Genomic DNA, 12912 nt, shown 5'->3' with positions numbered 1-12912 from the left:
TAGCACCCAGCAGACCTGCCCGCTCTTGCCTGCATGCTGGCAACTCCCAAACTGGACTCCTCCGGGCCTCGCTCCCTCTAGGACGCCACTGCTGAGCTGGCTCCAGCAGGTTCTTCGAACTCAACGCATCTAGGACGGAACTCACCAACTCCCCCCACTCCCAGCCCTTACACTGCATTCTTCAGTAGCAGCGATACTATTCCACTGTGCTACTTCACCCAGAAACCTGGGCACCAGCCCAGAGCAGAGCTTGCAAATGTCAGCGAGCGTCTGCATCACCGGACTCCTCGTGCAGACACTCACCCTGGGCCCACACTGGACACTGCAGGGTCCACACCTGGAGCAGCATGGACTACACTATCTCTGCCTCACTCCCTTCATTCCACAGCTCACTGTTAGTATGGCTCTTATCATTACCATCCATTTTTGAATAGTTAACGTTTATCAAACACGCAGGTGCCAAGTACTGCGCTAGGCATGCGTTGTAGCCTTCAAAGATGCGTGGAACGTCAGCTGATGTTTTACTTTGGTACAAGACATGTGAAAGTATTTGCTCATAGAGTTGACATTCTGGTAGAAGGAAGATATTTAAGAGATAAATAAGGAGGCGCCTGGGTGGCTCAGTCGCGTCTGCCTTCAGCTCGGGTCACGATTCCAGGGTCCTGGGATCGAGCCCACATCAGGCTCCCTGCTCAGCGGGGAGTCTGCTTCTCTTCTCCTTATCCCTCTGCAGCTCCCCCTGCTTGTGCTCGCTCTCCCTGTCAAATAAATAAATAAAATCTTAAAAAAAAAAAGATAAGGAGCCTACAAAAAGAAAGTCATTCTAAATCCGGGAATTTCTCCCCAACGAGGTGACACTTAAGCAAAGTTGAAGGAGAATGTAGTTCATGTAACCCAATTTGCTCTGTCACTCACAAGCAAGAATGTCTTTTGTGACTGCCCTAAACAAGTTTCGGATGAAACAAACACTGACAGCCTGCAAACATTTGGTCTGTAGGGTTCTTCGTCACAGACACTTAATCCTCACACCTCTGCAGAGGTAATCAGGGTGGGATCTTGACCTTCATTTTTCCCAGCCAGAAGTGGTCTTGGATGCAAGGCCAGGCCTTCCCACACCTGGGCTGCAGCCACCTTGGCCATAACTCTGAGGCCCTGCAGTCCTCTGCCTCGAGGTATGGCCAGTGGACAGGTACTGCACGCTGGTTGCTAGCTCAGAGATCCATGGGCGGCCAGGACTGGACGGGCCCTGGTGACCACGAATGATGAGGTGAGGCAGCCTGGCCAGGCCCGGTCCAAGCTCTTCCCTGGGTGGCCTTTGGCCTTCTTCGATCAGCACAGCTACACGGCCCGAGGCCAGAGTGTGTACTCCTTTGTTTTGAGAGTGGTGCTTGGTATTGGGGCAGGGAACCCAAAAGAAGGAAAAAGTAGGGCCTGCCTATGGTCCTCTGGCCCTCAAGCCAGGGGCAGGGGAAGACAATGCCCAAGAGGAGGCAGCTTTCAGAAGAAAGTTTTCTGTTCACTCTTGTTCTTAAAACTCGCATGGAAAAGGCACATTCGAGACAAATTTTCACAAAGTGGACACACCTGGGTGACCGTTACCCAGCCTAAGAAGCAACGGGACCAGCCCCACAGGAGCTCCTCTGGGCCCCTTCCGAGTCTCAGTCACCCGCATCCTAACTTCTAGCACCACAGATTGGTTTTGCCTGTTTGGGAACTTTAAATAAACGGACTCACCCAGGGCTTCTTTCTCTCAGCATTACGTGTGCGAGAGTCATCCTGTTGATAGCTGGCTCAGTCTCGTTGTTGTGTGTGGAATCGCACACTCCAGCACAGGACTCCGCTGCTCTGAGGATGGGCTTTGGGGTTGTTTACAGTTTTGGCTGTGCTATGAACGTTCTGGTCTGTGTCTCTTGGTGAGCTTACGGGCGTTTTCTTTTGCGTCCAGATCTAGAGCACGATGACCGGGTTGCAAGTCACACCTTTGTTCAGCTTTCCTAGATTTAAGCATGTTGTCGGGACTTCCAGACCCAAAACACTGTAGCCAACCAGCTCATGCCCCCAGAGGAGGGGGTGCGAAATTTTGTTCAGAACAGCAGTAAGAGGCTGGATTAGGCATCCCCTGACGGGGCTCCTGGACTTTGGTCCCCTCTCCCAAGTCTGGGGTTTCCAGAATGTCCTCCCATGAGGCATGTGGGGCCCTCGGGAGGGCTGGCACCAGGGTGAGGCGGGGTTCCGGGGTGGGGGGGGGGCTTTGAGCTTCATTTCCCTGCCTCAGCCAAAGCACTCTGTGTGCTCTCTTTTGTATAGTGGGGTTCTGAGAATGACTTCCTGTGGGTTTTTTTTTTTAAATAGAAGTTTTAGTTGTTTCAACGTTTGAAAATCCACTGCTCTAAGGTCCTTTCCAGCTGGAAAATTCTATTTTAGGAGCAGGAGGTGGGTGTGGGAAGGGTTAAGCATTATTCAGCCAAAGAGCAGGGTTGGGCCTCGGTGACCTTTTAAAGTTCTTATAGCTCGGTTTTCGATGCGGGAGATCTCATAACATTCTATAAAAATAGCGTTCAAACAAAATAACTTCCGAAGTTCAAAAGATGTGGAGGAAAGGCTTAACTTTGAGGGCCATCTAGGTAGCATTTCGACAGAAGTCTTGAGGACTCTCCCCTTTGCCCACCCACCCCTGCGTTTTTTTGTTTTGTTTTGTTTTGTTTTTTACCTCTCCACTGGGCTGTTCCTTATAGTAGTCACTGGGGGACGTTTGGTCTCAGAACAGTTCCCATTTTTGCCAAGGAGTGGGTGACGTGGGTGGCCTATGGGTCCCTCTCAAGGGTGGTGGTCTTCTCTCCTCCAGCACCAGGCCTAGTTTGGGCCTGTAGTTCCGCTGCGTGAGGGAGGCCTGGCCACTCGTGGGCCCAAAGAGAAACATCTCTGCCTTGGCATGTAGCTCTGAGTCAAGGCCTGATAAACAGCCCATTTCCCGGGGCCAGCAAGGAACAAAGCCCTTGGCTGCTGTGGGATCTGTCTACCCCCCTCTTCCTGAAACAGCTGTTTATTCTTTTGACAGGAGTTGGAAGGCAGCACAGCACCTTCCCTTCCTCCCAGCCCTGCCTCCTTCTGCAGAGCGGAGCTTAATAGAACTTTGTTGTTTTGCCTTTTACTCTGCGGGGAGAGAAGCAGACGATGAGGTATGTGAAATGTTGAAATGACTGACTTCTGCCTTGTGGGGTCACTGGGGGAGTTGTGAGCAGGCTTCAGCATGGACCCACCTGGGGGAGGAAACCCGCTCTCCCCTTAGCCTCTTGCCGGTGCCCCCAGTAGTCCCGGAAAAAGACGAAGTCCTTCTCTCCCAGCTCTAGAAGCAGGAGCCGGTGGGATGCTGGCTCAGGGACTTCACTGTAACTTCTGCTTTCTTTTGCTGCCCCTGGCAGGACCTCACGGGGGCTGCGGCCGACGTGGCTGCGGCCTGGGCTTTTCTCTCTAGTGGAGGCTGGAGGGCCGGGGGCTGGTGTCGTGCGTGGACCCGGAGCCCTCCCACAGCAGTGCAGACACTCCATTTACCGTGTTTCTCTCAGGAGACTCCTGGGCTGGGCGGCAAGGAAAAGCTGGCTGGATCCAGGCTTTAGAGTTCCTCAAGGGGATTCAGGAGAAGGCACCACAAGAGGGACTTTGGAGAACAGGTTGTTCCGTTTGTGAGGGCTGGAGCGACAGTGAGTCCTGTGTTTAGTCTGAGACCTGACTCTTCCTTTCGTCTGAGCCTCATAATGGAAAACATCACTGGAAACAGCCTTCCCTGTGCCTTTTTTTTTTTTTTTAACCCCCCCAGATTGTCTCATATTTCTTCCAATGGGGAGTGTTTCCCTGGAGCACCCACCATTGCAGCGGGGTTTTTGGATCAAGTGGTTCTCCCCTCCTCACCCCCCTGGGCACCATCATCTTCCAAGAGCTGGGCCTGGGAGGCAGGGGGTCTGCTTTTCACATTCCCCCTCTGGGTGAGCGCGGTGACCTCAGTCTGTGTTCAGGCTGTTTCCTCAGCTAGAAGCCACTACTCTGGCCACGCTGAGGGGTGAACGAGGTGGAGCGGGTGAGGAAGGCCCCACTGGGCACACGGGGGAGGCGCCTGGAAATGGAGCCAGTGCTCACCAGCTGGTCCAAGGAGAAGCCAGCGCCCTCAGTGAGTCCAGCCTGTGGGTGGCTGGCTCCGGGTCAGTTGTGACCCAAGTGATTATCATGTGATAGTCAAGAGAGACAAAATGAGCGGATGTGTCAGAGAGCCCCAGGTGGTTAGTCCATGGATAAGCCTTCAGGCTTATTGAGGAAAGAGTGGTTAAGAGGGTGGACACTGGAGCCCAACTCCCTGGACCTGAAGCCTGTCTCCACCACTTTATGCTATGTGACAATGGGCAAGTTACTTAACCTTTCTGAGCCTCCATTTTCCTATCTTTAAAAGGGGGATGATGCTAGAGTGACTTCACAGGGTCATTGTGAGACGCAGCTAAGAGACTACTGGTAAAGCATTTGGCCCAGGGCCTGGCCTAGTTCAGTTGGGGAGCATCCAAGTGTTGAAGGGCCTGGAGCTTATTCCATTTTCAGAGCCCTCTTCAAGAAAAAGAACGCAGAGTTGTGAACACTATATTAGCATGGAAGTGAAGATTAGAATATGAGAAGAGAGAACATAGCAAATAACACTGACAAATATTTCAAATAGGACAAAATCCAGGAAACAACATCATAATAAAACGATGTGAAAATCATATAAAGACGGTTAGTCTGACTTAGCTGCCTAATGCATCTGTCATACTCTGCATGGTCTTGGATTTCCTCTTTATCTGACAACGATTTTGTAGTATCATTTTTTTTAAAAGATTTTATTTATTTATTTGACAGAGAGAGACACAGCGAGAGAGGAAACACAAGCAGGGGGAGTGGGAGAGGGAGAAGCAGGCTTCCCGCGGAGCAGGGAGCCCGATGCGGGGCTCGATCCCAGGACCCTGGGATCATGACCTGAGCCGAAGGCAGACAGACGCCTAACAACAGCCATCCAGGTGCCCTGCAGTATCATTTTCGACAGAGACAAAGAATGAATCCATTTGGCCTCTGGCACGGTTAACCAACACTGCTTTTTGTTAATGAGTGTTTAGAAATGTTTCTTCCAGCTTCACAGCTTACTATTGGTGGTGCCACATCTGTAAATCTCTTGGCTGTTTCTTCCTCAGAGGACCCAGCTCTTTGACCCTGGAGCGGTTAGGGGTGGGTTACGAGGTGGCTCTGAAGCTTGGATCACCATGACCCCTGAGCAGGGTGCAGAGCAGCATCTGGATCAAGTCCTTCCCCTTGGGACCCAAGTGGGAGGCTCCTGGGTGCTCAACCAGGTCCAACTGGGGCAGGTTGTTACTGGGACCCAGGTGGGCGTGCAGGGAGTGGGGTCAGTCCCTGGGCCCCACCTGCAGCCCCAGGCCAGCCCTCAAGGCTGGAATGATTCCCCGCCCCCCCACCCCCAGACGGGCAGCACTCCTTGCCTCAGGAAACACGGGCATTCCTGACCCACTCCCCACCCTAATGATCAGGCGCTGGCTTGCAAGGGGGACTAGTTTCATTAGCTTCTGGGTAAGTCTGCCTCTGCACTCAATGCATGCTGGTTGGTGCTCCCACCACTCAATGTAGGCTGGTTGGTGCTCCCGCCATTCTGTCGTCACGTCAAAGAATCCCCGCGGGCCATGGCAGCAGGAGCTCCCCATGTGTCTAAGTGAGCTGCCCTGGTAAAATGAGGCTTCTGTCCCTCTGCTTGATTTCTCTTCCAAGTCCTGGGTCTATCAGGAAAGACGGTCGTGGAAAGTTAGGTCCACAGAACTTGCTTCACAGACAGGGAGACTGAGGCCAGAGAAACTCATGACCCTGGTTTACAAATCCGGCTTTGTGTGGCAACTGGGGCCCACCTGTGTTGCAACACCCAGGAACCTCCCTTCCTTGCCTGCCCACCTTGAGCACCGGGCAGTGGGGGCAAACGTGCTGAGTAGCTGGGTCCTGAGCTGGGGGCAGTGGGGGGTGGGGAGCTGTCATACGGTCGCCGATTGGGGTGTGGGGTGGGTTCACCCTGACTCTTCTGTGTGGTGCAGCCCAAGAGGACCCAGACTCCTCTCTCAGATAAAGTCACAGCTCTGCTTCAGAGCCACGAATTTCAGAAGCTTGCCTGTGAAACAGCATCATCATCATCATGATGGCTGCCATCTGTGGAGTATTTGCTGACCACCAGGCACAATGTGCTTCATAGACACCATCTCCTCAGTCCTTCCTCAAGAACCCTGGAGGAGGATGTTTAGCTCCATTCTGTACGTGTGAATAGAGGCTCTGAGTACTTGCTCAAGGCATGTGTCCAGGAGCACTGACTCCAGAGTCTTCGTGCTGGCCTAGTTTCCACCCGGAATGCTGGGTCTAAACATTACCATGGAGGATGTGGAGGACTAAAGAGGGTTTTGCCCAAGGTCAGGAACACCCAGTTGGTTCCTGTGCCCTCCCCTGCCCCCTCACCTGCATTGTTTTCGTTTGCGACACTGGGCATTACCTGACCTGTAGCCTTTTAGAGTCTCTGGATTGAATGCAATAGTCCAGAAGCAATGAAGGCTAGCAGGGGTCAGCCTCTCGGGGGGGATGCGGCTGGGTTCCCCGGGCTTGGGGGAGGAATCAGAGGCAGAGAGGAGGTTCTTTAGCCTGGGGGAAGGTCTGGTTTCCCTCTGCCTGATTCCTCCTGATATAATGACTTTTCCAGAGCTTCTGAGTGCTCTGTTACTCAGCTGAGACGTTCACCTTTTCCCCTGACACAAGATGGAGAAAACACGGTCCACCAGAATTCCTTCCAGAGGGGAATTCAGTTTGGAAGGAATACCTTGACTTAGCCCCAGGGGGGTGGAACTCCAGAGATTCTCCGAAGGGTGTGTGTGTGTGTGTGTGTGTGTGTGTGTGTGTGTGTGTGTGTGTTCTGTGTTGGACAGGATGGGGGTGGGTAGGGAAGAATTAATTTATGGGCCACATGGAGAAATCCGTCTGACACTTAACATGGGAACCATTGTGAGGGCCGTGCTCTACGAGGAGCCCAGGGGTAGCCCGCGCACGGGGTTGGACAGTTTCAGGGGAAAAATCACAAGTGTGACAAGAGGGCCTGGGAGATGGTGGGGGGGATTTGGTGGAACCGGGCCTGGCTGAATCTTTCGAAGGGTGGCGCCCAGGGGACCCAGAGTCACGCTCCCCCCTGTGAGATAGGGCAGCAATTTTCAGCAGGGCCCAGTTCTGTGCTCTACCCCTTAAAGGAAGGAATTCAAAAGCAATCCCACATTTCCTTCTTGGTGGGGAAGAGAGCCAACCACCAATTTTCAGAATTACCCAGTTTTGAAAATTCTGAGACAGAAACCTAAAAGAAGGACCCATAGACCACATCGACTGCCAAATGTCTCATTTTGGTGCAGAGAGAAAAATTAACATGTCTTAAAAGATCAGTTGGCCACCCTGCCAAGCCTTCCTTCCCCCAGGGACTTGGATCCCAGATTCCAGGAAGCACGGATACATCCATTTCTAGTGCCTCACTAAAGACCCAGTATTGGCTCCCTGGTGCGGCCTCTGGTTGCAAGTCTCCAGCAAGAGTGACGACTGGCCATTATCAGGTTCAAGGCATCTGTAAGTCTAGAAAGCAACGGGCTTCCAGAGTTGCCTCTGATGCTAGCTTCTGGAATTAAAAAAGTATACACATATTTGGAGAGGCAATGGGGAGGTGTGTCTGATTTGGGCGTCTGCCAGGTGTGCCAGTGATCCTTCCCCACCCTGAGAGTTTGGGTGTCCCTGGAAAACAGTTTGTGTGGGATCCTCAGCAGGTGGAGCGGGTGGAGGTCTGGATGCTCGTGGCCATGTTGTCACCTCCTCCATACACACAGGGTGTTGGTAGCAGGGCCCCGGGCTTGGGCTCGATCAGAGAAACCCCACTTCCAAGGAGCTCTCCATCAGGCTTTGGCAGGGAACAGATGGAGAAACCTTTAGAGTCCCTAATTTGCATTTATTTGCACTTCGTTGTTTAACAACACAGTCTTACTCTTTTTCTTCACATTTGTTTTGAGCGCTTGCTAAGTACCGGGCGGGCGGGCGGGCGGGCGGGCGGGCATGGTGCTGTCTCATTGGAGCCTCCCCATGGCGCATTTTATGAACTAGCATTTTGGGGGAGCATTTATGCAGTGCCAGGCACAAGGAGAAGCATTTTGTGGATACTGTCTCTTGTCATCACCATTTTCATCCGCATTTTAAAGATGAGGAAACCAATTCAATTAGAGATCCACAATCCCTTTTGTGAAACCCTAGGGCCAGATATGTTGGAATTCAGAATTTTGGGGTGTGGATAATATATCACGTATCAGGCAACACCCCAGTGCAGCAGCGTCACTTAATAAAATACTTCGGTGTGGATGCAAAGACACATTTAAACAGTCTCACTAAGTGGGGTAAAGATTGTAGAGAGCCTCCTCTCAGGGCCCTGAGGCCAATGGAATTATAAAAAGACTTTTGGTTCTCAGAGGTTTTCGGAGCTGTGCATGAGGACCCAAGGACCTGCGCCAAGGTCAGGGCTCCCCAGCTCCGTGTGCGTCCACGCTGGCCCCCGGATCCACACTTCTCTGGGAGTGAAGACTTCTCATCGTTATGAGAGGCGGCCACAGGCCCAATCTAGATCTGTTCGCTCCCAAATGTAGGACTTTTCTTGTACTTCTTCTCATCCTTTTGCATCCTGTCTTCATCCCTTGGGAAGCTCTTCTCACCTCCCCAGCGAGAGGCCTTCCCTGACCACTCAAATTAAAGTACTTCCTAACCTGTTATTCCCTATCCAGCACCCTGTCCCTCTTCAAACCACAACTCATGCAGCCATCAAGACATATTTATGTACCTACTGTGTGCCGACTACCTGATTGATTGATTGCCTATGGGCGTGGTGGGGAAAGGCTAGGTGAGGCTGAGAAGCGGGTGAGCCTAGACTTTAAGGGACCAGGGTCATCTTCCCCTTTGAGGATGGGACGTGTGGTCATATATCAAAGGCAGCAGAGCTGGGGAAGGGATGGTTCCGAACCCACAGTCTGAGTTGGAAGGCAGCTGAAGCCCATGGGAATCATTTATAGCTATGCCCTCGCCCACCCAAGTCCGCGGGGGACCCTGTGGTCGGTGAATACATTTCCCCTCTGAGCGCCAAAGTGGCCTTAGCATCCTCCCCCCCCCGGGGAGCCAGGTCAATTCATTAAGTTAGCCTAATTTGCTATTGCAAGCCTGCTCAATTTAAGGTAGAACACACTCCTTAGCTCTAGTTAAATATTTATAAATGTTTCCCCTTAGAGGGTGGAAGCCTTGCTTAGAAACCATATCTCACGTTGAATTTATTTAATCTGTTTTTTCCTTTCTCCTTTTTTGTTTCCCCAGGAGAAAATAATGAATGTCAAAGGAAAAGTGATTCTGTCAATGCTGGTTGTCTCCACTGTAATTGTTGTGTTTTGGGAATATATCCACAGGTAATTGGGGAGCGCGGTGTCCACCTTTGACTTGAATCTCCTAGTTACTGGCCAAGTCACCAGGTTGAAGTTGAAATTGAGATTAACTAGAACAATGAAGAGGAGATTCCACCCTTCCTGTGTCTCTGAGCCCTGGACTATATTTAAAATCATTAGATTTCCAAGTACCTTCTGGCTAAATTATCTTCCTTCCTGCTACGTTCCTAATGTCCTGATTTTTATAACCTTGCCGTTCTGGGTAGGCTATATCCAGAAACAGCAAGGCCGTATTAAACCCAAAATGTGACTTTAGATGATTTGTATGATGAGCTCTGGGAATTACCTTAAGAGATTTCAGACAGGAATTCCATGAGAATTCCACTCTGAATTTTGCAATTCTAAAATACTTTTAGGGTTTAAAGGAGCAACTCAAAGTTGTTGACTTTTGCTGTAAAATCCACTCCGAGTGGCTGGTGATTCATTTGTGCCTGGCTACAATGCTTGGCGGTGTTTTGTTTTGTTTTGCTTTTTAACTCTGGAAAGCAAAATAAATTAAACATTCCTGGGTTTTCAGATTCATCCGTGGATCCACTGCAAATATATGTGTTTCTGTGCTTTGGGAAAAGACAGTGTCTCAGAGGTTCCAGCTGGAGAGACTCCTGACAGAAAGAAGTCTCTGCAAACAGCTACAAAAATTCAGGATGCCTTTGACCTAAGAGGCACTGGGACAGCTCAGCCTTGATCCAAAAAGTCCACGATACAGCTCTGGGCAGGAAGAGCTGTCTTGACACCACTACTATTTTCATGGTGGAGTGCTTCCGTAGCCCCCAAGTTAAAGATGACAGCCTGGATTAACATTTGAATTCTTTCAATTCTTAAATTCTAAGATTTGATGAGCCAGCAGGACCATCTTGGCTACTAAACAAGGACCTGTGCCTTTAAGTACATCAGTAGGAGGAGGACTCCCCAGAATATGGGAGCTATTATTCCCCAGAGTACAGCATAGATCTCACGGCTTCTGGACCATTATTCTGTTTCATTCTGAACAACTCATTTTCACAAAATCAAGACAAGCTAGAGTGTGATCAAATTCAAGGGGTCTACACCCATGGCTTTCGAATTGAGGAAACTGGGGGTACTTAGTCCTAAGATGAGAGGATTCAGAGTTGAGTGCAGGGAGCCTGGCATCCCTTGGGTACTCAAGGGTAGAGGAAAGTCTGGAATCTGGAGCTAGGCTGTCTGGAACTGGTCCTCTGCCACCACTTACCGCCTCTGTGACTTTGGGCAAGTTACTCAGTGACTGTGTTCCTCAATTTCCCTCTCGCAGTGACTGTGTTCCTCAGTTTCCCTCTCATTAAAAATGGGTGATAATAGTACCTGTTTCATAGATACGTTGTGGGGAGGATTAAATAAGTTACTGTATATAAAACATTTAGGGCAATGCCTGGGACTTAATAAGCACTCGCTAACTGCTAACTGCCATCATCATCATCATCGTCGTCGTCATCATCATCATCATCTGCTCCAGAGGGCAGAATAGGGCAGGGGTTTTGACAAATAGAAGGAAGAGCTTTAGCAGTTGGAAGACACCCAACAGAAGAACCAGTACTCCTTCAGGTCCCTGCCCTGAGTTGAGATGCTTGTGCAGATAACCCGCAAGCTCTGAATGCTTGATTGTTTAAGCTTGCTGCTTTGAATCTGAGCCAGAGTTGTACTTCCCATAATTTGGGGCGGTTCGCAAAATTAAAATATGGGAGCCAAAAGCCCAAGTGTGCATTTTGACATCGACCTTCCATAAAAAGGGTTATTTTACAGTGCTGGGCACTCTCTGAACAGTAACTGGAGCAGGTTCTGGCTGCTCCTTGGGGCCATCGTTTGGCACCCAGACTCCGGGCACATCATTCTTCAATGTGAGGAATCTACTGAATGTCTGCAAGAGGCGTAAAGGCAGCAGATCCTTTGCCACCTCGTGAATTGGCCACGTGATGGCTTGAGGTGAGCTGAGGGCACTCACCTGAGACAGGTGGGCAGGCCTGAGCTTAAAAAGGATTTTAAAATAACTAAATGGAACACATCAAATGATTAGGAATACAACGTGAGCCAAGTAGAACTCCTACCCTCAAGGGGTTATGATCTAGATGAGGCAGGAAGACGTGCATATAAATAACCAATGCTAGAAGCAGAGAAAGAATATCAGGGTAGAGAAAAGGAACTGGCAGAGTTAAGGAGGCTAAGATTATGTTTGGCTTGGAGAGGGATCTAGTTTTTTGCATTGATTTGCAGCTGTTTATTGAGCACCTACTATGTGCCAGGCACTGTGCTAGGATTGTATCAAGAAAGGCACAGAAGAGATGACCTTTGAGCTATGCCTTGAAGGATGAATATGTGTGAAATGTCACACCCTGCAGCGTGGGTATCCCTGGGACTGTTGAGACGTGGAAGGATTCTGAGGGAGGAGGGTGAGGAGGGGAAGAAGGAGAGGTTAGTAAAGAGAGGTGACAAGGTGGCAAAGCTGAATTTAGAAACTGGTGCCCTGAGTGCCAGGTGGCCATCTGAGGGAGGGGTGCCCTCCTCCTCATTCCCTTCCCCCTTCCACCTCTTGTAGGATCTGGAATCAGATTCCCCAGGTTCAAATACTGGCTCTGCTCCTCACTAGCAGTATGACCTTGGGCAAATCACCTAATGCTTCCATGCCTCAGTTTCCACCTCTGTAGGGTGAGGAAGAGTAGAACCTACTTCACGGGTTGTTGTGAGGGTTCGGTGAGCTAATATATGTCAATTGCTCAGAGCAGTGCCTGGCCAAGTATTTGCTATTATGAATATTGTCAGAATCAGTAGAGGAACAAGAAATTTTAGAGTGTGGTCCATGAGTTCTGGGCTCAGAGGAGAAACCATAGGCCGTGAGAGAGCATGTATTTTATTCCTACAAAGAGATGTGCACCCCCAACAGGGGGAGAAGGCTGGGGCGGGGGGTGGATAAGAGGCTAAGGGGCATCGGCAGAGTCTGAAACAAACGTGAGTCATTTGTGTTTTTCAGGGATGAGGGAGCTGGGGCCAGGCAGGGGTTGAGGCAGGGGAGGTGCCTGAGCTCAAGTCTAGAACTCTTCCTACCAGGCTGTACTCCCTTTATTCACAGAGAGGAAAAGGGGCCAAGCAAGGCTTAGCACGGAGGCACAGCGTCCTTGCACAGAACAGAGGAGTAACGCCGTATGACAAGTCCTGTCACTTTACCCCCCAGAATGCCTCTCAAGTCAGTGTGCTTCCTCCCCTCCACCTCCTCGGTTTCAGATCTCAGCTAAAACATTCCCCTCTCCTCCGGGAAGCCTTCCGGGTCTTCCTGTTAAGTGCTTATAGTTACTTCTGCTTTTTTTTTTTTTTTTTTTTTTAATAGCCCTTCTTGGAGTTTGAGGTC

General features: G+C 50.5%; 1 protein-coding gene across 8 annotated transcripts in view; it reads left to right on the top strand.

The window, feature by feature from the left end:
• GGTA1 (glycoprotein alpha-galactosyltransferase 1 (inactive)) overlaps positions 1–12912 on the top strand; it is a 54478-nt gene that overhangs the window by 24838 nt on the left and 16728 nt on the right. For 5 of the 8 annotated variants that reach the window (XM_028107950.2, XM_088019271.1, XM_028107951.2 and 2 more), the window contains 2 exons: positions 3059–3179; positions 9433–9521. In XM_028107950.2, the coding sequence (XP_027963751.1) occupies positions 9442–9521 (80 nt within the window). In that variant the 5' untranslated portion in view covers positions 3059–3179; positions 9433–9441. Of the gene's footprint in view, positions 1–158; positions 395–3058; positions 3180–9432; positions 9522–12912 lie in introns of those variants that run through there. The other 3 variants (XM_028107949.2, XM_088019273.1, XM_028107952.2) reach the window with 3 other exon arrangements.

This window comes from Eumetopias jubatus, unplaced genomic scaffold (genome assembly GCF_037043125.1).
Source record: "Eumetopias jubatus isolate StellerSeaLion01/CBP00866 unplaced genomic scaffold, mEumJub1_p1.0 scaffold_15, whole genome shotgun sequence".
NCBI lineage: Eukaryota > Metazoa > Chordata > Mammalia > Carnivora > Otariidae > Eumetopias > Eumetopias jubatus.
The sequence above is the reverse complement of the archived record's forward strand: the minus strand, read 5'-3'. Positions and strand labels throughout refer to the sequence as shown.